Source organism: Pseudopipra pipra, chromosome 21 (genome assembly GCF_036250125.1).
Source record: "Pseudopipra pipra isolate bDixPip1 chromosome 21, bDixPip1.hap1, whole genome shotgun sequence".
NCBI lineage: Eukaryota > Metazoa > Chordata > Aves > Passeriformes > Pipridae > Pseudopipra > Pseudopipra pipra.
Window position 1 is genome coordinate 10517355 of NC_087569.1, and position 26510 is coordinate 10543864.

The 26510-nt window shown below is 49.3% G+C and overlaps 1 protein-coding gene across 20 annotated transcripts in view; it reads right to left on the minus strand.

Annotated features, from left to right (window-relative positions):
• Positions 1-26510, minus strand: part of MSI2 (musashi RNA binding protein 2) — a 223700-nt gene that overhangs the window by 19828 nt on the left and 177362 nt on the right. For 5 of the 20 annotated variants that reach the window (XR_010435676.1, XM_064678123.1, XM_064678118.1 and 2 more), the window contains 3 exons: positions 21650-21724; positions 8378-8401; positions 7179-7286 (listed from right to left, as the gene is read on the minus strand). Coding sequence is in view for 18 of the 20 variants with exons in the window: in XM_064678123.1 (XP_064534193.1) it covers positions 7179-7286; positions 8378-8401; positions 21650-21724 (207 nt within the window). In the remaining 2 variants the exon portion in view is untranslated. Of the gene's footprint in view, positions 1-3459; positions 3552-5876; positions 5904-7178; positions 7287-8377; positions 8402-16849; positions 18386-21649; positions 21725-26510 lie in introns of those variants that run through there. The other 15 variants (XR_010435677.1, XM_064678116.1, XM_064678117.1 and 12 more) reach the window with 10 other exon arrangements.

A 26510-nucleotide genomic window follows, 5' to 3' on the forward strand; every position in this document is an offset into this window, starting at 1 on the left:
ACCCTCAGCTCTGGCAGTATTTTACCTGTTTAGGGATTAAAATGCATGAGACATGATCCTGTGCTCGAGGATCTCATTTCACTGGAGCACTCGTGCTGAAACTCTGCAGCGACTGAAACACTTCAAACTCTGCAGCGACTCGGCTGCGTCTCGCGTGGAACAAAGTCTAATTACAACAGCCCAGAGCTCTGTCCCTCCACTTCCACTGGGAGAAAGGGTATTAAACACAGCTAATTGGCTTTGGCAGGGCTTTGGAGGCTACCAAAGCCCTGTCACCAGTGAGTAGGACTCTGCCCTGGCAATCAGCCCGCCCGTGGCGCAAGGCAGCGGCCACGTCGGCACCACTTGACGTGTGTCAAGAGCAGCAGCTGGGACAGCGGGATCAAAGAATCAAGGAATGGTTTGGGTTGGAAGGGATCTTAAAAATCATACAGTTTCAACCCCCTGCTGTGGGCAGGGACACCTTCCACTAGCCCAGGTTGCTCCGAGCCCCGTCCAACCTGGCCTTGGACACTTCCAGGGATGGGGCAGCCACAGCTTCTCTGGGCAACCTGTGCCAGGGCCTCCCCACCCTCCCAGGGAGGAATTTCTTCCTAAATGAAACAGCTCTGGATGAGCTCTCAGCGGACCTTTTTGCCATTGAAAATAATTCTCTCAATGGAAAGGACTGTTAAAAGTTACCCACTAAATTCATTACAGATTAACTTCAACTGCACTTCAGAGGTGGTCACTAATTGCACTGGAGATGATTCATCAAGTGCACGAGATTTTCTATTACAAAATTATTGATTAAAGCTGATGTATTTTAACCTCAACAGACTTCAGCCCGATGCCCTGTCAAACACCCACCGCTGCAGCCAAGGCCAAGCAGCAGCAGCAGCACCAAATTGTTTTAGATCTACTCAATTTTCTGTTTAGATCCACTGAGCAGGAAGCTCAGTCCCTCGTGGATCAAAAAAGATCCAGAAGTGGCATCCTACAGTAAAAGAGGGTTTCTGTCTGAGCCTGCACTCTGGAGAGGACCTGTGGGATTCCCACCCTGGACCAGCACAGCACTTCTGAACCAAACAGAAATGACTCCCCTTTCATTACTATTATTCTTTTAATTTGAGGTAGTAGTCAGAAAAGTAACTGTAGTGCTCCCAGTATTGTCAGTAACGAGGCTAAAACCACTTAGAGGAATTTGGCTCCTCCTGAGTGCATTCAGCACCCGGGGCTGCTCTGGCACAGCCTGGCTGCTGGAATTCCTGTTTAAGCCAGGATTTTGTCCTTGTGCCCACCCCTCCCTGAAGGCCCTGAGGTGTGGGGCCCCTGCCTGGCCACCTGCCATGCTCCTCAGCACCCACTCTCTCTGCCAGGGAGATAAGCAAAGGATAAAATCCGATGCAGCCATTAATTTCCCGATGCATCACCCGCTGGGCTCTGTCACATAATTACTGGCGGTTCCAGCAGAGTGAGAAATTCCAGCCCTTGCTGCTCCCAAGTGGTCCACTTGTTAGGTTCTGGCTTTTGAGATTACATAGCTTGGATTAAACTTTATGTACTTTTATAGAGGAGAATAAAAAAGGGAGAGCAGTTCCATCAGAGCCGCCGTGCCACAAGGGAGTCCTCCCAACGGGCCGTATAAACCCCAAATTGGTTCATTGCTGGATCTTTGAAATGCTCCCCCTGATATCTCTGCGAGCCGGTGGCAGCTCCTCTGCCCTGCACACACAGACCAAGCACTGCCCCCCTTCTTACGGCCATAACTTGCTAAACTATGAGTAGATTAAATTTTAGAGCACCTTCCTTAAGAGCCAGACAAGGCTTCCTCAGCCCCATGCAATTTGTTGCTCTGCTGACTTTCAGCCAGACTCCTCACTTCATCATGTGCCGGGCGCATTAAACAGTGGGTCCCCCCATTTCCCTGGAAGACTGAGATCCAAAGGGGACATTATCCCTCTCCCTTGACACACAAGTGCTGAGCTCCCTGGCAGCACCAGGGGCGGCTCAGCTTGCCCTGCACCACGTCAGCCTCATCCAAGGGCTTGTTTGCTTGATTTACTCGAGGTAAGGAGTGGATACAAATCCTTAATTACATTTGCAAAGCCCACTCTGGGTATTTTATTTCCCTGGAAGGCCCTGGCTGCTGTAAGTGCACTAACAACTGTATGGCTCTGCCCAGCAGAGCAGGAGATGCTCCCACCCACCACAACTGGTTTTGGGGACAGCTGGGGCGCAGGGAGGAGAAAAGGGGTGACCATCCTGTACAGGAGCTTTTCTATTCCCAGCAGGATGTTTTCTGACAAACAACAAACTAAACAAGTAAACCAAGGCCTAATTTGGGATCTCAATTACCATCTGCTAAATTTACTGACTGCATCATTGTCTCTGAATTTTCAAAGTTTAGCACAGAAACCCTGGGCAGGAGAAGCGAAGCCACTGCTGGCTCTTGGCAGAGAGGATGAACTTGCCTCGAACTCCTCATGCTGATATTTATGAAATGTTAAATCTTCATTTAAACACGTTCCCTTAAGCTGGGTGACATGGCAATGAGTACGACCCATTACTAGCTCAGAGTCTCTGTTGCATAATAAGATTTAAGGTTTATGACCTACAGACAATCGCTTGGTGGCTCAGGACAGGCTGCAGGGAGCCGCCTCACACACACACGGAATTATTTGGATTCCCAAATGGAGTGATTTGCGTGTGGCACATCTGGTCTACGACCGCCAACGAATGAGTCTATGGGCTAATATGGACGAGTAACAGGCTGATGGAGAAACCATGATTGTAAAATGATTTAAAAAATATCTTAAGTTCTTTTGGATACAAAATAAAAATAAGAGAATACAGTTATAGCCAGTGTTTTAATTCCTGGGGGGGGGGTTTAATTTGAAAAAAAAAAAAGTAATGGCAATTTTACTATCGGCATAACAGCACGTGCGGGTTCTTGTACAGAGGGTGTAGGTTGCCTACAGCCGGCTTCAATTTATACTTCCAGATAATGGGATTTAACAAATAGGGCACTATGGATCCAAGCCTTTAGCAGCTCTCTGCTGTATCATCCCTATGCTTTCAATCAGACCAAGGCTCTGCTTTTATCTGCCACGCTCGTTCGCGTTGATGGTGCCTATAATATCAACTCGACAATGCATGTTCTACAACTACATCTACTGCTACCAGTACGACTACTACAGTGCATGCATTTAGTTCAGTCCCACAGATACATACACTCTAAGAACAGGCAAGGGGAGATGTGAAATGTTTTACGGGACGACAGGTGTTTTGTTTTTTAAGTAAGGGGAAATTAATAAAAACATCAAAAGAAAGAAAGTGTACAAAAAAATAGAGACATTTCTCAAGAGTTGATATGAGTCGTTTCTTGAACCGTTTCGTCCGAACAAGCAAAAAACATGCAACCAGCTGCTACTAACAAGAAGCTGGACACTGAGAGAGGATTAATAGGTGTGGACAAACCTTCCCGCTGAGAGCGCTCAGAAGAGTGTTTGAGAGGAGGTGTGCACGTCCGAGTGTAAGAGAGGCCGGAAAGTTTGCCTCAGAGACACCCTCTCTCACAGCAGCCCCAACCAAGCAAGAGAGAAAACAACAAAACATAACTGCTCACACTCACCATCAAGGTCAGTAGCTCACGTTACGAGATTTGTTATTGCTGGCAAGTATAAAGTCCAGTAAGGGGTTGTTGGGGCGCAGGGCTCAAAGGCAGCGCTGGCAAGCCAGGACTGGGGCCCAAAATCCAGATGTGCCAGGGGTTGGGGTGGGGGAGCAGCTCCTGGTGCCGTGGCACCACTGTTCCACTGCGCCATGTGCTGCTGGCCGGCTCGGCGGGCAAAGCGCGCCCGGGGGAGCTGGTACTGCTCACCTGGGACAGGGCTGGATCACAGGTGGCCTTATGGGTTTTGTCTCCAGCCCTCAGGGAGGAACAGCTGGTGGCAACGGGGTGGGAACTGGAAAAATCTCAGACTTGTTAATGAACCAAAGAGGAAGGAACAAAAAAAACCTCTCCTGCCAAATTTTCCTTGTCTCGCTCTCCTGCCAGATGAACCCCTCCCATGTCAAATGCAAGAGAAAAATGTGCCCCCCCCATGACTGTATTTTAAAAAAAGCGTTTACACGACAAAAATGTTTTACACGTAAAATATGTCAGGTGGATTCAAAAGAAACGTGACACTGATAGTGAAGTTGTCTAGGAGGAGTTTGCAGCATTCAGACTTTTAACTTTGCTCGTTTTCCATGGCTCAGGTCCCAATTCATTAAAAAAATACAAGAATGGGTGAGGTTGTCAAAACCAGCAGAGGGATTGGGCAGCACAGTCCCACCCGGAGCAAATGAATGTGGCCAGACCCGTGTCTGCTCGAGGGACCTTGGCTATTGTCTCATCACTGGGACATCGACTGGGGATGTGATTTATGGAGAGCAGCACTGCTCTGCTCACCCTGCCGGCACACGAGCAGCTACGCAGGACGTGAATTTATGGGTGGCACTGAGCACGAGGAGAGGGACACGTCCCTTTCTGCTGGTCGTAGGACAGAACTGTGACAAATAAAAGAACTTGTTTATGTAGCCAGGTCAGCTGGTGACACAGGAAAAGGAAGGGGCAAAGGCAGGGAAGACCAGGCAGCACAGAACCAGGGCCGGGTGCTGCCCTGTGCAGGTACCTGCCCCTGGCAGGCTCCTTCTGTTGGCTGAGCAAACATGCAGGTGACCCAAGAGATGGAGCATCAACTCGGGGAGAAACCAAGGTGGTCAGTGCTCAGGGGCTTGGAGTGAAAGGGTTGCAGCTTCCCTGGGAGACCAAGATGTGCAGCTGAAGGTGGATGCTCTGGGGGCACTCAGTCTCTGTGCTGGCAGTGATGCCAGGAAGGTGGGGAAGAGCCGGCAGGACAGGGCCGGAGAGCAGAGAAGGTCAATTTTGGGTGAGCTGGTGAGGCTGGAGCACTGGTGAGGACATGGACTGTCATCAATGCTTTCCAGGAACCTCCTGGCCTGTTTGCTCTGTGACAGGGGCAGCTCCAGCAGCCCTGGGCAGAGCCCTCCCCAGCAAGTCAGGGGTGGTGGGATGCGCCTGCCTGGGTGTTTTCCAGCTCTTTCCTATTTCCTGGCAGAAAGGGTCAGTTAGGGCCAGCTGTGCAGTGCTCTGTGCTTTGGATCAGGCACACGTGAAGGAGTACTGTGCGAATTTGTGAAGGAAAAAGAAAAACCCAACTGAAAAGGAAAGAAGAAAAAAACCCCAACCATTTTTCTTGTAATGAATCGGGCCCGTACACTGCAGCGCAAGATCGATCGGACTCCACTGCTCCTGGATACAATTCACTACCATTGCTGATGGAGTGGAGAACCCAGGATGTCCCTTCCGAAACCGGCTTTGGATGGAGATGACTCTACGGAAACCCCACCGTTCCCAGAGCACAGTCTGGTGCAGATGTGAGTGGCCATGGGGCCGGTGACGAACCCATCTTCCTCCTTGAGACCTCGGGGCTGGGGAGGGACAGGGGCTCTTTGGATTCAGTTTTGGGGTTTTGCCAGTTTTGTGCACACAGGCAATTTTGAGGCTTGAAAAGACATTTCCAAACACCATACTGCTCTTTAAACTTGCCAGAAAGGGTGTTGTTAATTTAGGGTTAGATTTAGTTTCGTATTGCAAGTTCAAATCAAAAACCAAAAGAACTGAAAAAACAAAACAGAAAACCCAACAAAAGAGAAACCAAAAAACACTCAAATTAAAGACAAATGATTTTCAGGCACAGAATTGATCAATGCTCAGTTCAGTTGTAATGGGCACCAAAAGCACTCCGATTAAAAAAAATAATCATAATAATCAGGGAAGCAACGTTAATCGAGCCAAACCCTCTGTGCCTTGCTAAGGGGCAACTCACCAGGTCTGTTTGCACGTAAAACAAAACCTGAAGGGCAAAACATGAGGAAGAGGCAGAAACAATGAGGTCTGTTTTCCTGGAAGCATATGCAAAAGCAATCTTGTTTTTCATTTGAGTTTGTTTTTCTCTTTGGGTTTGTTTTTCCCCCTCTGTGACGGGGCAGTAGGAGAAGCCGGGAGATGGGGGATCCCCACAACCAGGCTGGCAAGTCACCCCTTAGGCGCTCTCTACATGCCACAAGATGGAACTGGTACAGAGAGTCCTTTGTAGCCTGCAAGCAGTGCCAGTTTGCATGGAACGGAGTTCTCCTGGTGTCTTTCTTTGGCCTCCATGGCATTGGGCTCGCACTCGAGACACACCTGGGCCTGCGCCCTCCTCCTGACCCCTCACGCAGCCGTGGCTTTTCGGGGAGAGCCTCGTTAACCCACCGGCACTGCCAGAAAAGTCACTGAGAACCCCCAGCTCAGCCATGAGTGAGCTGGAAGGTGCTGCCAGCGCCGTGTCCTCCGAGGAGACACTGGGGCAGAGGACACCGGGCTGGCAGCGGCTCCGTCCCGGCAGCAGCTCCATCCTGGCCTGGCTCGGGAGCCAAGCCCACAGCTCACCGATGGCTGCCCTGAACTCCTTGTCACCTGAGCAAAGTCCTAATTCGTGTGTTTGGCAAAATTTAAACCTAAGGCAGTAACAGTAATTGGCAATGATTTATTTATTTCCCTTAAGGGGAAAAAAAACAGAAGCTTTCGGAAGGACAGAAGAAAAGCTTTGGCATTCCTCGTGGAAGCAGTGCCATTGCTGATGGCACGAGTGACACTGTCCTCAAGGGACACAGCCCCTCGCTGGGGGGATGCTCTGTGCTGGCTGTGGCAGAGGAGGTGACAGCGGCTCCGGGCACGGCGGGAGCACCTGGAGCTGCTGCCACCACCTCAACCCAACCCCAGCTTCCCATGAGAAACCAAAACTTTTTTTCAAAAAACACAAATTAAATTTTTTTGGGGGGGGGTGTGTCTTTTAGAACCTCAAATTTAAACCAAAGAAATAAAGAAACCAACACAATAAACGAATAAAGAAAGAAACAAATTGGAATATCTACCCTGGTTTTGGCAGTTCTCATGCCAATCTCCTGCAGGTGCTCCAGCCCCCGTGGCCTCTGCTTGTAGTTTGGGTTTGGGTCGGGACTGATTACTTAATTTCTATATAATTTTTTTTTGGATCTTTCGTTTTCAGGTCCCCAGGATAAGTGTGAGGAAAATCAGAGAAATGATGGAGAGCTGCAGCCACACAGAATACCGACAGAGCTTTTACCTGACCCTGCACTCTGAGGGTTTGCTCTTCCACGGGCCCCCCTACCTGATCCTCTTGCTGCCGCCACGGCCGCCGCTGCTACTGGTCCATAAGCCGCTGCCGGAAAACCTGGCCATGGAGAAAAGGAGAAGGGTAAAGAAAGAAGCTAGTGGGTACCACGAGTCTCTGCGGGGCCCAGGGTGGCCACCGAGGGCATGGCGTTCCCAGAGCTCGCCATCCCGGCTCTCTGTGCCACCAACAGGCACCGTGGTTGGGAAGAGCCGAGCCCTTGCCAGGTGCCCGCTGCCAGAGGGCCCTGCCAGCACAAACCCCTTTGGCAGAGGAGGAATGGGGCACCTGGCCATGGCACATCGTGGAGCCGAGGTGGACAGGCTGGTGGCAGAGCCCGCAGCACTCAGCTCATGTCTCTGTACTCCCAAACAAACGGGGTCATCCCGCTCCACAACCAACCAGGGAATTCTCTTCCAGGCTTATTTGCAAGTGATAATAACGTGCTGGTCTATAGACAGAGCAGTAATGGAAAATATGAGGAGGTCCTCGTGTCAAGATCACAGATTTGCTGGGATCAAGCAGAAAAAATTCAATGGAATGCGGTTTAAAAAAGAAAGAAAGAAAGAAAGAAAAAAGCTCTTGAAAGCAAAACAGCCGCAGATCAAGGAGCTCAGCGACATACCCCCTGCTCCAGGGGAGCAAGCCCTCCGGAGGAATGGAATGCTGCCAGCAAGATCGCAGATTTAATGCCTTTACTTAATTAACATTCACAAGATCTGTCAGAGACTGACTTTCAATATATATATTTTAAGAGGGCAATGGCAAAGTCCAGGTGATCAGCAAGAACCCCAAACCTCAAAGTCAACAACTCCCGAGAGGTTCCTGGTTTCTGGGAGCTCCGACCGCTCCCGCTGCCCAACAGGACAACCCTGGGGGTGGCTGCCACGATGCGACCTGCCACTTGAGTGGGCCCAGGACTCTGATCACAGCTGCTTTGCAAGGCTGAGGAACCACAGAAAAACAACTGAGGCACAGAGAAAGAGAAGAGAGAGCCAGAGGAGCGAGCAAACCCCAGAGAGATCAGCAGACTACAGCCTCTACCTCTACACTATTGGCTCAGCTACAGCTCATCTATCAGGGCAAAGGAGCAGAGAACTAAACTAGAGTGACTTGAAACTACTTAATACATCAATTAAAAAAAGACATACTTGCATTTAAATATGGTAATAGGGCTGTTGGGGGAAAAAAAAATATCACAGGTAAATGCATGCAGAGGTTCCCCGGGCTGCTGCTCCCTGTGCACTGAGCCCAGCACCCAACCCTCAGGGCTGAGGTGAACCTGTTGGCTTGCAATTGCTACAGCCTCTGTGGGATGTGGGAAGCACATCCGGACTGGGGAATGTTATAATCTGTGTTAAACCTGAGTGTTAAATTCCCTCTTGCTGGGGATGGGACCATCGACCCTGGTCAGTCTCCCTGACATACAATTAAGGCTGGAGCTGAGATATCCTGGACTAGGGAGACTTTGGAGTTAAATTAACCTCCAAAGAGCAAGGAAAGCATCTGCAGGACAAGGGCTGAGGCTCTGGGGCTTCATTCTCATGCAGAGCCATGGCTGGGCCAAGCTCCGAGCCCTCCCACTGTGGCTCAGGCAGGAGCAGAGCTGGCACCATTCCCCACCTCTCCCCCTCTGTTCCCTGCCCACCACGGCGCACGGCCCAAGAGCAGAGTCCTCAGCGTTCCCATGGCACCTCCATGACCAGCTGGCCACCCACAAATCTCTCATTTGGAGGCTCCAGGGGCTCCCTAAACCATCCGCAAGGGATCAAAGGAGCTGTGGATTTTCCACGGGATAAAATGCCTCTGCCAAAACCAATCAAATACCCTTCAAATCACCAAGCATCCCCTGAGAACAGCACAAACAACGGGGCTGGAAAGTTTGTTTCTCTTGTTCAGCTGCCAGGGACGCTCAAGATCTATTTGAAATGCAGGACAAAAAGTTTTGCCATGCAAAAGAAGAGTGAAATAACAAGGGTGGAGAAGGCGCTCCACGGAAAGAACCCGAACAAAGGCTTCGTTATTGCATTCCAGTGGACAGATGTGTGAAAAATTAATCCCTCCGCCCCCAAAGAAAGCTTTTATCCCAATGCTGAGATAAAAGCATCTCTGCAACATGGCACTCCAAACAACTCAAGTGTGATCGGCTGCTCGCGCTCCGTGCGGGAACGCTGCAGGCGGCCGGAGGCGGAACAGCCACAGCACCAGCTCCGGGAGCGGGAGATGGAAACGGGGATTGATTATCAAGATTGGCAAAACCCTGCTCACTGATACACTCACAGGCTGGTTCCATCGCTGGAGGATCCCCAAATCAATCCAACGTACTGAAAGCAATCGATCCCCCACTAACACGCCCTCTGCCAGGCACCGCATCCATCGCTCAGCTGGGAACAGATTCTCTGGCACTGCTGCCGAGCCACTAATGCTGTGTGACCTCTCACCACTGTGCCAACTCCCTGTGGTAACGTGTGGCTCTTTGCTCCTGACCCTCCCAGCAGTGACAGGCAGCTGACACCCTTCCACTCTGCCTGACAGGGATCCCGGCACGGGGCACTGGGAACACTCGCAAGAGCTGGAGCAGGGGACAAGGAGAAGCTGCAGCCAGCAGAGCCCAGAGTTGAAAACAGTGGCCCAGTGTCACTGGCTTGGAGGGGACTGGGTGCCAGCAATGGGTGTCTGGGCAAGAGTACCTTGCAGCCAGTGGGAGCACCAATGGCAGTGTGCTCCAGATCCCACCCTGGCCAGGCCAGGCAGGGAGCACGGTCGGCACCAGCCCCACTCCCTCCAAGCCCTCTCGAGTCCACTGGAAAATCAGAGGGGTGGAGGGAGAGATCAATTCATTCCTTGTGTTTGTTTAAGGCACTGATTCCTGCCAGCACCATCCCTGTCCTTTGTGTACCCGCTGCTCCCAACTGCCCAGAGGAAACAAGCTCCCAGTAGTGCCCACTTCAGGCACTGCAATTAGAAGGTATTTTACAATAAATGTTTTGCACTGGGCTCACACACTGTCCAGGAAAGCCCTGAGGATTCACAGCAATTTCATGCTCTCTCATTGCTCAGAACAAGCCAAACCCAGCGTTCCAAGTGCAATTTTTCACAGAAAAATTTTCCTGCTTCCTGCATCAATAGTTTCACTTTAAACAGTGAAGCAGGGAGGGGAGATGGACACATCTGGGTTAAAGGCTTTGCCCTGAGGTCCCAGATTTGGTCCATGGTTGGGTGCAGGCACAGGTGAGTTTGGGAGAAAGGGGATCCTGGGGCAGCACAGCCCTGGCTCACAGGCCTGGGCTGCAGCACATGGCCCCAGTGTCTGGTGCTTTGCATGGCACTGAGAGCCTGGGATTTAGCGGATTTTCCAGGGGCTTTGTGAACAAATCTGGTGAGAACAATGCTGCCTAAGCAAGGCCAGTCTCCACGGGGGCTCGAGGGGCTCAACAGGCCCTGCTCCATCTCCCACTCCAGTGGGATTGTTCCTTCTCAAATCACTGAGTTCTCTTTCCTCCAGCCTGGATGTGGTTACAAGGCAACCACGAGCGAGGGAATTAACACAAGAACCACATTCCACCCCTTCCTCCACACTGCCAGGACCCCCTTCCTTGCAGCCCTGGCTCTAAGAGAAATCACTGACTCCTTCAGCCCTGCTCTGCTCAGCCCCTGAAGACCCCAGGTATTTTGCATCCCCAAAGCACACATGACCTCGTCCTCTAAAACAACCAAACAATAGGAATCATCCCAAAAAGAAGTCACAGAGATCATGAATTTAGTTCTTAAATAAAAAAATACCATGCAAAGAATTCCCTCTGCTTCTGATTTCTAAAGCACTTGGGCACCTGAGGTCACATGTTCAGACTTCAGCAATGAGCACGGGGATTTAAAATAAGAATAAAAATGGAAGCTGAGATGCTCAAATCATCACCTGACTTCAGAAAACAACCAAAATCGTGGGACACACATAGGGAATAAAATAAAAGCCACCATAAAACTACAACGAGGAAGCAACTCCCTTCCTCTGTGTTTATGAGGTGTTTGGAGTATTCACACACATGGGCAGAGGAGCTGCAGACTGCTCTGTGTGGGGCATTTTGGGGGTCCCTGTGCACGAGGGGATCGAGCTCTGAGGCTTCATCACCCCAACAGTTCACCTCTTACACTCTGGTCCCCAGAGCACTGATCCAAACACCAGCCATTCAGGAGGGTCACTTGATCTACCAGGAAAAAAGTGAGAAGGCTGGAATATGAAATCGTGTGCAGGTTGAGCGGGAAGAGGAGCAGGGGAGCTGATCTCCCCTTTTCAAACAGCGTTCCCAGCAGCTTTGATCAGCCCGAAAAGCTGTGTGAGGCTCAGAGCTGTCATTTCAGATGGGTTCTCGCTCCCATTATTCTTTCCATTAGGCACTGTTATCCTCTTTGGAGGATCTTTAGGCTTCATTTCAAAAGTATCAGAGACTCAAAACCATGAAGCAGAAGAGCCTGGTAGTTTTTTTTGAAGGCAGGCAGGCGTGGGTCCAATTTACCGCACAAAAACGTCATCTTAAATGGTGAGCACACACAGGGGAAAGCTCCATCCCAAAACAATCCCTTTATGTTCAAAACCTTCATCTTCCAGGCTCTCTGTCTCACACTCCCCTTCCCCTTCTATAAGGAAACACAGATCAGAAAGAAAAAAACTGCTACTACTCCAAGCATTAGATGAACAACTCAATGCTTAATATTTAGAGAAGAACATACCCACAGAGAAATCAAATATTCCCTAGAACTAATCAAAGATTGGTGTTCTACCAAATAACTCACAACTTGTTACTATGGTTTAGTAGCAATTAACTCTTTTGGATTTGATTGCAGACTCTGTGAAGCTCTTCCAAAGTCTGTAGAACGTGGAAGCAGCGACAAGCCCTGCTTGGAATGTCGTGTGCTTCCCACCAGACAGGTCTGTCTTTGGAGAAGGGGGATGGCACTGTCCACACCACAGTCAATGCCAGGCACCGAGCATGGAGCAGGGCAGATCCCCAGGGAAACAGGGAAGTTCTTTCCTAAGGTTTTGATCAATTCTATCAACACTTGCAGCATCTCCCAAGCCACTCCAGCTCCTCTGTTGTGACAGTCCCATTAAGTGGTTCCCCTTGTATTTTTCCATTTTACATTGAGCTGATTAAAATCTACTTCACCAGGTCAGAAAATTAGGAAACTTCAGCTAGAGCACACGTTGCACCATGGAACCTCATCCTGCAGCCCCTGAGTCACCCAGGGCACAGCCACACGTGGGAGGGTCTGTCCCAGGCCCAACATCCCCTGATGCTGCACATCCGATGTCTGTTATGATGGATGTTATGATGAGCAAATATTTCTGCTCTGGAATTTCAAAACAACAGTAAAACCCAAATATAGTTAATTTAAAATTTGGCACTTCCACTTTATGTACAGTAAATGACCCATTTTTCAGCTGTAGCCACTCTCAGGCCATGGGTTTTAGGATGAGAATGGTGCACTTCTGCCCAGTAATTACTTTATGCATCAGTGAGACAAAGCCATGTTTGTCTCCAAATTATCATCCTGTGGCGTTTCAAGAGCAATAACCCTTTTGCAGTTATTCCACCGTGCTGAAAACTGGGAAACTTCTCAAAGGCAAACAGTTTGTTCTAAAAAACCTATTTATTCAAAAAACTACAAACCAAAAAGCAAAAGCTGGCGGCTGACTTAGGTTATTTGCTCCACTTAAAACCTGTTTCTACCCTACAGCAGCTTCAAGGCTCCATTCCTCAAACATGCCCTATGGAAGTTCCCACCATCCAGCACTCAAACTTAGTATGTAACTGGGATTGTCCCTAATTAGCAACTGGTGAAACACAGAGAATCACGAGCTTCAAGTGAATAGATGACAGAATTTCAACCGAATCGCTTCCTAAAAGCAAGTAATTCTGTTCAATATGAAGTTGGTGGCTTCGATGAAAGCATTTAATAGAACCATGAAGTCATAGAATGGGACCTTAAAGATCATCTCATTCCACCCCCCTATTTACCATCAATTTTTAACCAACAAGGTAAGTATAAAGGAAATGATCGCTGCAGAGGAGGAAATACCTGTGAGCTCACTGGCCCCAGGCTGCCTCACAGCAGGCAGCTCTGAATTCCTGCATTTCAGTCACCTGCTGCTGGATGAACAAGGGCAGGTTAGATGGAACCACATTAAGGCACCTATTTAAAGTTCAGCAACGTGGCACTGATTTGCTTCAAGCCTCATTTCGGTTGCTCTGATGGTAAGGAAAATGAGCTATTTGGTTAAGCTGCTTGCTTCAATTTTTATGAATGACCTAAACTATCTGGGGAAGTATTATTTAAAGACAGGTCCTTGATGATGAACAAAGGCATAAAAAGAATTTGTGTCTGGAGGCTGAAGCTAGAAAAATTCAACACAAAGAGGCAACGTAAAAGAGAAGGCAGTAAATCACAGGACAAGGTTACCAGAGGGTGGGAAACTCTTCCCCACCCACACGCGCCCAAGTGCTGAGCCCCTCTCAGAGATGCTGCAGCTCACCCAGCATGGCCATCACTGGCAGACAGAGCCCTTCCCAGTGCCCCACTGGAGGAAACGCTACTGGGCATTCCACAACCCACACTGTAAGAACAGTCAGAGGAGAGGATTAGGATGCTGAGCGCAGAAACCTTCAGGGCATTGCTGCAGAAACTACGTATCACCGCTCCTGGGCAAGGCAGGACCTGGAAGCTCCTCAGTGGTCATCTGGAAATCCTACTACTAAATGAGATGGGAAAACATTCACCTTTGAATGTTTTTGGGCTATAAGGAGACTGATCTCTTCAGGTTCTTTGCAACCCCAGCTCCAATTTTTAACAGCTTTACAGTTAAAAACTGTCTCTACTGAGGCGTAAGGCACAAAAGCAGGTGAGCCGTCGTGCTCGGACACAGAGAATTCCTCACAGCAGGATGGGCATTACCAGATCATGTTCCTCCTTCTGTAGGGTTATCCATGTTTTCCTCCACACACAAGTATTTGTGTTATGCCTCTTTACTCTTGTGAATAATTATTCTCATTACACCTCCCGGTCGCTGCAGCTGTGGCCTCTTCACAGCCGAAACCACTCTCTGGATCTGCAGCATCACCCCAAAACACAAAGCCCTCCAGAGACACTGGCAGGTTTGGAGGTTTTTTCCTTTTCTCGACTCTCTGTCCCTCCAGGATCACTCATTTCCAGGGCAATGACCCTGAAGTTTTAAAGCCTCCAACTCCAGGCATGGATCAGTGAGCAGCTGAGAAAAGGACAATGAGTGTTCAAGTTCAATGTTCAAGGTGTTCTTATTGCACTAAAGTTATGAGTACAGAAAAACCTGACGAAGGCTCTGGGCACTTCTGGTCCTCTGCCAGACATGGTGGTTGAGGAAACCTCAAGATGAGCCTCACTCACATCGAGGAGATGGAGCAGCAAAGGGACACAGGCACCATTTTCACTGGCCACACTCTGCTGCCATCAGCAGTGGTGGCAGCTGGACCACCAACTCAGATCAACAGTTTTCTCTGGAAAACCTCACCTTAAAGTCAATGATCAGATTATTTTAAGGGGTGGGGAAAATAGGAGGTGTAAAAGGCATTTTACACAATTCTCTGCAACGTTAAAAAACCGCAACTCTTCTCAGAAAAACTGTGCTAAGAGGCAAAGGTGCTTCAGCTCTGCTCAGTCTCAGGGAACACCTCTAAAGACCATTTTTTCCTGCATCAAAACACAAGCTACCGTCATCTAAGCAGAACTTGAAGGAGAACCTTCTAGCTGGAGATTTATGGGCTTTGCTACATTAATTTCTCAGCTTGCTGACTGCAGTTCCAGCTGCTCCTCCCTCCAGGGATGCACCTGCAATGGGAACGGTCCCTCCTCAGCAAAAGAACACCCAAAATCTTAATTTTAAACCAGGTCCAGTCTACAGTCTTTGTTTTCAGTGATGGAGGCTGAAACAGAGAGGTGGGAAGAGGTAATTCAGGTGGTTCCAGCAGATTTCAAATGCACTCTGTAAACCATTGGTGCCATGCAGATGCAGTGATGTGTTCAGGTGAAAACAAGGCATGCAGTGCAGGGGTGATCAGAGCAGACTTTAAGCAGTTAAGAAAGGGTTAGACAAAGGGGTGAGAAACATCTCCAGCTCTGTTCCACATCTCTTAACTAACTGAACAGATGATTTAAAATAGGTTTTACACTTCCTAGTCCTATTTTGCAGCTGCCACCAAGTTCCCCTTTCCCGAGTGTTCCATTTGATCATTCCAGTATCACGACCAGACAAACTCTGCTCCCATTAGTAAATGTTATACAAGCCTTACACTTGTGTAACAGTGCTTGAAGAGTGTTTTACAGAGCTGACCCCTATTAATACTGACTCCATCGCTCCCTAGGGGTACAGAAGCCATGTGTAGGCAGCACTTTTAAAATCACTTTCCATCACCAGAGCAGCTGGGTGTTTGAGTACAGGAGAATGTGGCTCAGGGTCAAGGAAGCACCACACCCCCCACACTGGGTGTTTTACACCACTGCACCATGGTACAGATGGAATTTTTGGGATGCTGGAGCTACACTCTCTTCCTCCTATCCCCACTGCACTCACCTTAGAGGTTATTAACCACAGGGGAAACCTGCAGCAGCAACAGAACTTGAATCTGGGTGTCCTGAACACCAGACACAGGAACCCCCTTCCCTCATCTCCCTCTCTCAGACACTATGACACAGAAGGCTTAAACATTTAAAAATAATCGTGCCCTTGTCTGTCATAATTCCCCTTGTCTTTGGCACCAGTTCCTTTTCCTTACCCCGAAAATAACTACTTTCTAGTTATTACCTATTAGGCAAGTGCCACAAATAATTTTCACACAAAATATCTCCCTATCCAGCACTGATGGGACACGAGCGAACGGTTTGGGACTGGCATCAGGAAAGAAACTAAATTAAGCTCTACAGATTCACACAAAGTTGGTTTAAATGCTCTCATAATAACAAAGCCCACCAGTCTAGACTTTGAACCATCCCGTGAGGCATTTCCACTGCCCCAGGCACTGCAGGAGTGTGACCCAAGGCTGGGCTCCTGCCCTCTGCAGCACCATGATTAATAAGCAAACGTATTTCCCTGAGCTCTGCAAAGTTCGTGAAAATATTTGTTTTTCCCACCTCTCCCCATACACAAAGGTTTTAATAAGCTTTAACAAACATACAAGCAAACAAACCCTTAATTAAAATAAATAATTTAAATTCCTAACCTGAAGGCTTCCACGAAACTTCGAGAATGCCCAAACATTCAGGTGATGATGAGAGAAAGTATAACTGGGATAAAGACAGTGCTGGAACATCCCACCACCGTGGTGGAGCATCAGTGGGGATGCTGCAATTTTAACACAGATCACTCCTCTCCCCCCAGTTACAAGTGCACTGTTGTCTCTTTTTTTGGGTGTAATTTTTGCTGTAAACACACCTCATATGTGACTGTTCCTCTGCAGGTTCTTCAAACACCGGGTCACACACTCTGAGTGATGGTTGTTTTTATTCTTTTATTCAACTGTCATTGGTACTGGTTATTTGGGGCGTCCAAACCAAAATATTAAAACTGCAAGCTAAGAGAGCAGCAACACAGCAGATCCGTTGTAAACAATTTATTATTATTTTCTACCTCAGTTACTTACAGGAAAAAAAGTCATAAAAAAGAAAAAAAAAAAAAAGAAAAGCACAGATGGACTATTTACAAAAAATGAGAAAATTCACAATAGCCGAAATGTTTGCAAATCATGCACACTAAGACAAGTTCACAAAAGCAAAGCAATTCATAGCAAAAAAACCCAAACAAAATAATAAGAAGCCATACAGATTAAAAAAAGCTATTGCCTGCAGAAAAGTCAAAAGAAAACTACCCAATTATTACATCAAGCATCTTTAATGAAATGAACAGCACAGCCGTGGATTGTAGAGCCTTTGACACTGACATTTTAAACAAGTGGATTAACAAACATTAAAATGCATTACAGTTCTACTGTAAGCATGCAACGTACTTCTCACAAACTTATCAAATGGGCAGAAACATTTCAAGAGAAGCAGAATTTAAACATAATGTGTGTTTTCTACCCAAAAGTCCAGAATCTGGTCTTGTTAAAGCCAATGGCAGGAGCTTTGCAGCTCTCCTGCGATTTGGGTGGAGATGAAAAGGAGCGATGCAGCTTAAGCAGGGAAAGCTTGGCCAGAATTTAGGAGATTCCCCCATGATTTGCAAGCAAAGTTTGGAAGGAGAAGCGGGTGCAGGAGTGTGCAGGAGCATCGCCGGCTGCGGGGCAGGGGCGGTCAGAGCTTGGGATCACAGAATCCCAGAAGGGTTTGGGTTGGAAGGGACCTTAAAGCTCATCTCGTTCCAAGGGCAGGGACACCTTCCACTAGACCAGGTTGCTCAGAGCTCCACAGGCTCTGGGAGCGGGGCAGGAATTGCTGGGGGGCAGGAACTGCCTCAGCCCCTCTCTTGGTGGCATCTCGCCGTGGCCTTTGTGTGACTGTGGCAGCTCTCCAAGAGCCACCGATCCAAAGGGAACGGGATGAGGACACGTGTGGTCCGTGAGAGCCATCGGGTCACCCAATTGGAATAATCACACCCTGGGCTGCCAATGATCCCAGGGACAGGAGACACCCTTCTTGCTCCACCCTGGATATGGTTTGTGCTACTGCTGGATGTCCCCATGTTAAAAAGCACCAATCACTCTCTCTGGGGCTGTTTGTGAGACCAAATCAACCCAATCACCCTTCCTACTTCATTGATAAAACCATTTCTAAGAAGTTTGTGAGAAGTCATGCCTTCGGAACGCCCCTGACCCCATCCTTGTGAGTTACATTCCAAGTGGGCATTAAAAACTCATAACAAAGCAGAGGAAAAAAAATAATAAAAAAATTAAAAAGCAAACTCAAAGCAGTGAGGATATGGAGCCTTTAAAAAAATAAAAATAAAATAAAAAGTCCAGTCAATCAAACCAGCCAGTAAGAGCAGCAATTTTTCAGTGGACATTGATATTAAACATGGACCACCCAGGCTTTCTCTGTCTCTCTCTCATTAGCACTGTAGTAAACCCCGATTAATTTGTTATGCATCTTTAAGAACTAGTTGATAAAAATTATGTCTTGTGAAATCGGCAAATAGTCTGCAAAGTGAAATAAGAACAGAAATTAATAGATTAAACTGAAAAGATAAGTCCCAGAAATAAAAAAAAAAAAAAAAATAAAAAAGAGACACAGAAAGGGAGTGATTGCAATTAAAATAAAAGAGGCAACGTACTGTGTGAGGAAGGGATGGAGGGAATAACGGGATGGGAGGGGACAGAGCAGTCACCAAAGGGTTGCACATGTCTTGTCCGTGGAGTCAGGGGCTGTCCCATGCCATAGGAAATGGGAGATGTGGGAGAGGATGTGGGACAGCCTGTGAGGGGACCCTGCCCGCAGCTGCAGCAGCGCCGTGTCTGCCACGGACATGGGAAAGGGAATGCAAACAGCTGGGGCGTGGCATTTGTACCTCATTTCATCTGGACAACAGTAAATACCATCAGGACAGTTCAACCAGGTGGGAATTCCCTTTTTTGGTTTTCATTTGTTGAAATAGTAGCTAGGCAGTGTAACCTGTGCCGGGACAGACCAACAGCCCAGCGGGACAGTGCCCGTGCCAGCCCGGCCCCCCTGCCCAGCACATGGGGACGGGCACGTGCAGGAGAACACGACTGTACTGTGTGAAACACACTGCCAGGCCTCCTCCCAGAGGAACCCCAGGAGTGTGACTGTACATTTACATGCACATTTACATTGACCACCACCACGTTTGGGTGTCGCGGAGCCGGGAGGCAGAGGAAGCTCTCAGACCAACAGCCCAGGATGCTCCTGCAGAAACAGCTGAGAATTCCTCTCTCCAAATCACAGCACTGAGATTTTGGACCTGACAACTTACAAAAAAGCAGATTTCGGATTCCCCTCCATCGTTTTGCACGTGCCTGTCCCACACTCCAAGCCACGAGCCCCACAGGCACTTCTGCAAGTGCCAAAACACGTGAAGGGTCAGCACCTCAACTCCTGCCCTGCTCCCAAATGGCTCCCTGGCACCGAGCTGTGCTCCCCTGGCACTGGGCTCTCTGTCCCCAGACACTTGCTCCAGCGAGGGGGACATTCCATCCTGCTGCCTGGCCCCTGACCCCTCATGTTGCACCTCTGGCCAGGAGGCTCCCACGCCCTGCGCCGCTCTGACGGGTCATGTCCCTGGAGACTGGAGCCCCAAATCATCTGAGAACCCCCCAACAACTCTGATAAGGTTCTGACTGCTGCTAAGGAAGAATGGTCTGAGTGGGAGTGGAGCAGGGGCAGAGCTTTGGGGCAGGGAAACCCAACAAGGTGAGACAGGACCCTGAGCATCTCCCAGCACTGCCCGGCTCCCGCAGGCTCACCATGGCCCACAGCTGGGGCACCTTTTTAGTGCTGACAACCCACGTGGATCTTTTTCTCCATATTCCATCTCTGCAGGAGACTGAAAATAACCAGGCAGTAACAGGAAGGCCTGCTTTGGAAAAACAAGGCCCTTAACGAAAATATATCTAAGGAGGGCTCGAGTTGAAGGGTGCCTTTGCTGCCAGGCAGCAGACATGTTCATTTTAGACATGTTTATAATTAAACTCATCTAAGCTCTGCTGATTTCCATCATTAAACCTATCAAAGGAGTCTCTCATTCAGTGCCTTCGTACGTATCAGTTGCCACATGGAATCGTGAGGGCCGGGAGGAGAGTGTGAGACAACACACCAGCGCCTGCTGAGGCCTCCTCCTCACATCCAACTCCTGGCTGCAATCCTGCGGGACTGGACTCTCCCACTGGCTCCAGTGGAGCAGTGGTGGGGTCTCCAGGGGGTCACCTGCCTTGTCCCCACTAGCACTGTGTCACCCATTACTGCTGTCCCTCCCTGCCCAGCACATCACCCCAGCAGCTCCACTGACACCCTGCTTTTTTCAGGCCTGGCCTGGGAGGGTGTAGCACAGGTGGGGGAAGAGACAGCTGAGCTTTTGTAGAATTCAAAAAAATAAACCTTCACAGCACTGCTACCCTTGGTGTTATCAGTCTTGCAAAAACCAGCTGCACAAAAGCCCCATTCCAAGGACACTGCTCGTCCTACAGATGATGACAATCCATATTCTCCCAAAGCAGGGTCTCATTCTAATGACCTAGGGCCAGACACAAGGCTCTGTGTCTGCCACAGCCTCCATGTCCAGCTGCAGGCAGAGCCAAGCATCCATCCACATCCTCACCCATCCTAGAGGACTTTCCCATGAGCATGCTGTTTTTCCTCCTGCCCTGATGTTGCTCACTACAGGGGGTTCATTTGGTTTCCTCATTACCCCAAGCTCCCACCCTGTTGTTCTGAGCCCCGAGGAGCGTGGCAGGAGGTGGTGGGGCTGCAGCATGTGAGCCCCTGTGATGAGGGTGCTCAGGAATTTAAGGCAAGGCCTGCTGGGGTCTCACGGTGGCCAGATGGGGTTTCAGCCACAAACACAGCAGTGCTGCTGGGCTTGTTTGAGCTGCTGGGAAAACCCCAGTGTGAAAGGAAAAGGAGCTCCCTGTCCTGCGTGGTGTCAGTCCCACTGTGGATGTGCTGGAATGGACAAGGGGTTTTGGATGGGCTTTGCTGGACGCCCCATCCCTGGAAGCATTCAAGGTCAAGGCTGGACACGACTCGGCACAACCTGATCTAGTGGCAGATGTCCCTGCTCATTGCGAGGGGGTTGGACTAGATGGCCTTTGAAGGTCCCTTCCAACCCAAACCACTCTATTCTGTGATCCTATGATTTATTTTCTCCTGATCCAGCCACCCTGGTCCTGGCCCACTGCGGCGGCAGCTACGCCAAGGAAAGGGGGAACCAACCAACGCCAAACTCCACCATCAACACATCAAAACTACTCCTGTGAAGGACCCCCGAGACCCCGACACAGAACACAGGAAGGTTGGACTTTTCACTCCAAAGCTGAATATTCACTTACCACAGGACAGCACGGGAAGGTGTGTGCGGGTCTCTGTGTGCGTGTCTGTGTGTAGCTCTACAATATATATGAAAGGAAAAACCCATCAAAGGGAGGGTAACAGCTCTTCAATGATCTCTCTTGCTTTATGTTTTAATTTAAGAAGTTTGTTTTCAAATAACCAGTACCAATTTACATGCTAGGAAAAATGTACTTAAAATATGTCTCTGTAAATATCTATTTTAAAATAGTACAAAAAAAAAAAATTTGCTGTCGTGTGAGATGCTCCCTGCAGACTTGCCTGTCTCAGCTTGCAGCTACGGATTTAAATAAAAAGGAAAAAAAGAAAACAAACAAACAAACAAAAAAAAAGAAGGAAAGAGGGGAAATAAAGCAAATTTGCAAATGAAATGTACATACCTGGGAACTGATAACTGTAACTTGGGGCAAATCCAGGATATCCTCGGCCATACGTTGCAACAAAATTCGGGTAACCTAGACCACAGAAATGCCAAAGAAAAGAGAAAGAGAGAGAGAGAGAGAGATTAAGGATTAATGAAGAGGTTTTTTTTTTTTTAAATACAATACACAATGACAGGAAGGATGGGTGAGACTTGATTTTACAGAAGGTATTAAAAAATCAGATTTATTCTGCTCATGCCAAACTGCAGGGAGGTTTCATCATTACCCTGAATAGAAACATCTAGAGCTGGCCCAGCTCCGAGCAGGAGCCCTGTCACTCCGGTAATTAACATGCACTTTGGTGTCTGGAGCCCAAGGACTGTGCATACTTGTTAGCTGGAAGAGTAAATGCCAAATGCTAAGGCTAAACACATAACACGGGTTTGCTCTGACATTTGGAGAGCTTACAATGAATGTACTTTGCTTCAGAGCTATTGACAGTTGGAGATTAAGGTAGTAGTAATTCTTTATCCCGGGAGTGTGAAGGACAACAGTTAACACATCAAAGAGTTGGAGGCAGCAGCAGAAACGAGCCAGGGAGTCAAAGAGCTTTTAATTTTTCAGGAAAGTAAAAGGAAGCTGTGTGAGGAGCTTCGAAAGCCATTTCTGAGGTAGAGCAGCAACGCAGCCAACCCCTGGCAGCTCTGGGAGGGTTATCAGGAGAAAAAGCCACCTGGGATCATTCTGTTCATAAAGAGGCCTCAGTAAAGGCACGAAGTGGTAACTCTGCCCACTGGAATGAGCTGTCCTCTGTGGTCCCACCGTGGCTGTCTGCTGTGACCAGGATGGCCGATGCCCAAGGTGTCCTGTACACTCAGGAGGTTTCCTAGAATTCTAACCTCCCGCTGATTCTCAACCTTTCCTTGCTCAGTTTTCTTAAAAACAGGCTCTGCTCTTTACAATTCCAGTGCACTTAATGCAACATCCCTGCTGACCCTCAGCGCCAGCCCAGACCTCTCCAGATCAAGAAAAGGAAAAGTTTGCTCCCACTATCTGAAGTCAGTGGGAATCTTGGCAGCAGCTGGGCTGGAGGCCGAGAACACGTTCAGCAGCCAAATGGCTCTTCTGGGGGGCTCCTACCTCTGCTTTTATTTATCCTTTAATACTCTCATCCATCACACGACTATTTTCCTGCTGCAGCAAGTCCCTCCATTTCCGACCAGATTTATACATACATATAATGTACTATTAATCATAATCTAAAACTGGAAGATAAAAATGCTTGGATGAATTCTGATTATGGGATTAAGCAGTGCCAAGCAAAGGCAGCCTTGCGCTGCCTGGACAGCACATCGCGCTCTCAGCGATATGTACACACCGCTTAGCCCCTGACTATTTATTTCACAGCTCTACAGGCTGGATTCCCTTAGAAACTAATCACCTCTGTCATTAAATCAGATCTTTCAGAGTTAAGCTTTACAAACCTTTTTTCCTTTCTACTTTTTTTTTTAAACAACCCTATTGATAAATGGATTGTTTGCTAAGTAAGTAGCGCCATTAACACCACTGCTGAAAAATCGCCCCGCGGCGTCCGAGCGCAGCCCCTCTCCTTGCCAAGTGAAAAAATCAGGTTTTATTTTGATTCAGACAGTACTGAAGCAGATCTGTCAGCTCATGACTGTCAGGGTGCAGGGGACTGATGTGCTGGGCAGCACCTGAGGTCTGCAGGTTGGTGCCTGTGGCTCTGGCTGGATTGCCATGGTGGTAGATGGCAACTGCCCATAGTGGTTTTGGATGCCACCTCTTCTGCTGCCTGCCCTAGGATGGTCCTGCCTCCACCCCAGGGCAGTCCCACTGCAGCCCCACTCTCCCTGGCCACACATGGCTGTGCCCGATGGCTGCGGCACCAGCCAAGCTGCCCGGGGGCTCTGCCGGCACCACCAGAGCTCAATGCTCCCTAAGTCAGGCAGATGAAATCATAAATTTATAATACAACATTACTTCAATTTTCCTCTTCATTTACTGCTGCAGTGCCCAGCTCTGCTCTAACGACTCGAAGCCTGATCCACACGGAGAAATTGCCTGGCTGAATATCAATAGCGCGTTAACGCCGCGCCCACGTGGATCCTTCATCGAGCCAAATCATGGCCATGCTGACCCACCCAACATTCCCATTAGGTGCCATCCTCATCCTGCACTGGGCACCGAGCAGTTGATTTGCTTTGGTAGTCCTGAGGAATGACCAATCCCTCTAACTATCCCTTGCTGGTAAATCGAAATTCCAAGTTTTGCCAGGATCACCTCCTCTGAAGCAAGACCCTCCTGCCCGTGGGAGCAGAACTCAAACCAGCAACCAAACCACCTTCACACCACCACTTCCACTGGGCTCCTGCCCAGACTATGGAAACGTCTTTTCATTTTAAAATTTGGGGATCCAAGATGCACAAAGCTCATGCTCAATATGTGGGAACACTGAGCACATCAGGGACCTCTGAAAAATTAAGTGAAATGCTCTAGTAAATGCAAGAAAATTACTGTCTCCAAACGCTGCTCTGAGGAACCCCGGGTCATTCGCAAAGGAAGGCAGGGTCTCCCCACCAAAGCACAGTCCCACGCTGCAACAAAAATCCTGAGGGTTTTTCCCAAAAGAAACGTGCTGTGACCTTGATATAAGCACCTATTGCATGAAGGAATGAAAGCCAAAAATAATCCCCTATAGACACCCAGGTGGTCACATCCTGGGGAGCAGCTACAGAGAGGAAACACATCTGCTGGAGAAGCTTCTCCCTTGGCCCTGGGCTGACCTGTCTCCTACTCCACAGGACTCAGGAGTGACATGACACTCATGGCAGCTGTGCCCATCGGCGGCGGGTGCCGGAGCACCGTGCCAGCCTCCAGGGCAGCCTGTGCTAACCAAGGGCTCCCCGTTGGAATCCTGCCTCACAGGCAGCTGCTGCTGCACTCAACAGTGTCTGATGGAAAAAGGAATGACTTTCTTTGAAGGGCACAAGCTTCTTTTATGCATGAGCTCAGCCTACCTAGACTGAGCGTGTGCAGGAACACACAGCCCTGCCAGAGACCTTCCGAAACCCGGTGATCCTACCGGACATCGCGCCGGCACTCCAGGGGTGTAGGCTTTGGGGGATGAGTGCTCCTGTCTCTGCAGGGATTTGCAAGTTAAAGGAGCCCAATTTTAACATTAAACACCAGAAAGATGCCCACTGCCAGGAGAAATGAGTGCTGTGGGGCCCGAGTTCAGGGTCACATCCAGATCTGGGTGTCAGCACTGGGACCACTGCCATGGTGGCTGCACCATCCCAGAGAGCAGCTTCAGATGGGAGGGCAGACAAAGACCATCTCCTCTTAATGTTGCTTTCTTCTTTTCTCTCTTCTTTTCGAGTTTGCAGGCACAGACCTGAACAGAGGGCAAAAAGCTATGGGGCAACATGTGACACCGTCAAGTCCTTGGGTGACAGGGCTCCTGGTCTGCACACCAGGACCAGGTGACAGCAGTCAGGCTCCAGGCACAGGGTGAACTTCCTGGTCACCAAACTGCTCCCACTGAGCCACAGATGTGTGCAGGGAGGGACACGGGAACTGTTCACAAGCATCCCCAGGGCTGGGGAGCAGCTCTTCCTGACAGGGAAGATGGGCTGACAGAGAGAGGGAGGTCGGTGGAACTGAAACTGTCCCGACTGCTCTTCATGCAGAGAGGCTCATTAATGTCCCTGCTCTCCTCAAGATCGTGTGTGTCCATGGAGCAGCCTGAGCCCCAGACAGCCCAGAAGCATTCCTGGCAGAAGGCTCAGCCTGCCCGCGCTCTCCGAGTCAAAAAATCCTTTCAGAAGAACACTTTAATTTTGCTCCAATCAACCAAATCATCACAGAAGCGGCTGCCTGTGCACCTTTAGACCCTGGCTGCTGTAGGCTCCTTGGGGAGGCTGTGATTAATGAAAAAGACCAACTTCCTTAATAGCTTTGGAGGGAGTCGCTCCCTGCTCCTTCCTTTGGGTTGTCTCGTGCGTTCGTTCCTCTGATTCCTCCTCTGCCTGTGAACAGCAGCTGGAGAAGGTGACCTTGAACAAGGGCTTCTGGAAACAGGTATAAAAATCCTTCCAGAGCAGCCCCACTTGCTCTGGTTCAGGCCAGTTGGGCACGGAACAGGAGGAACGGGACAGGGCTGACCCGGCCTCCTGAGACCCCGCAGAACACTCGGCTGTGGCAGACGCTGCCTCCGGCAGGACGGGATTCTGTGCCTTGCCGTTTGATGGGTTAATTACACCCCTCTTCCCACAGGGATGGGCCCTGCAGCCTTTGAAATGGGGGGTTCTGACGGCCATCCAGGCAGCTCTGCTCTCCTGCGCTGCAATCTCCTTGTTTAGCACTTAATTATTTAACACAGTGCCACTGTAGCAAGCAGGAACTGGGAAGATGAAACACCATCTAGAGTGGATAATGAAGCATCTGGCTCTCACCATGGATCAATCACTAGTGCTGAGCAAGTCACCCCAATTTGAAACGCAGGGAGGGTGCGGTGTGAGACCCGCCGGAGCAGCACTGGTTGGGTTGGCCCAGACCCACCCCTGCAGCAGGACAGGGCCTGCCAACAGGTGCCCCATCTCTTCCTCTGTGCAGGTCCACTTGCTGAGGGCTTCTTCCCTTACTTCCCACAGCTGGAAACAATCACTTCCCAGAGAGGCAGCTCCAGTGGGAATGACTCCTGCTGCACCCAAGGGCTCAATTTATCCCTTCAGGACTCTGAGGTGAACGTGGTTCCATTCACCCCCTGCCCGGCTGCAAGAAGGGCTGAGGCCACGTGGTGGGCACAAGAGGGATGATGACACCGTGGATCTTCTTGGCTTCCCAGGGTGGCATGGCC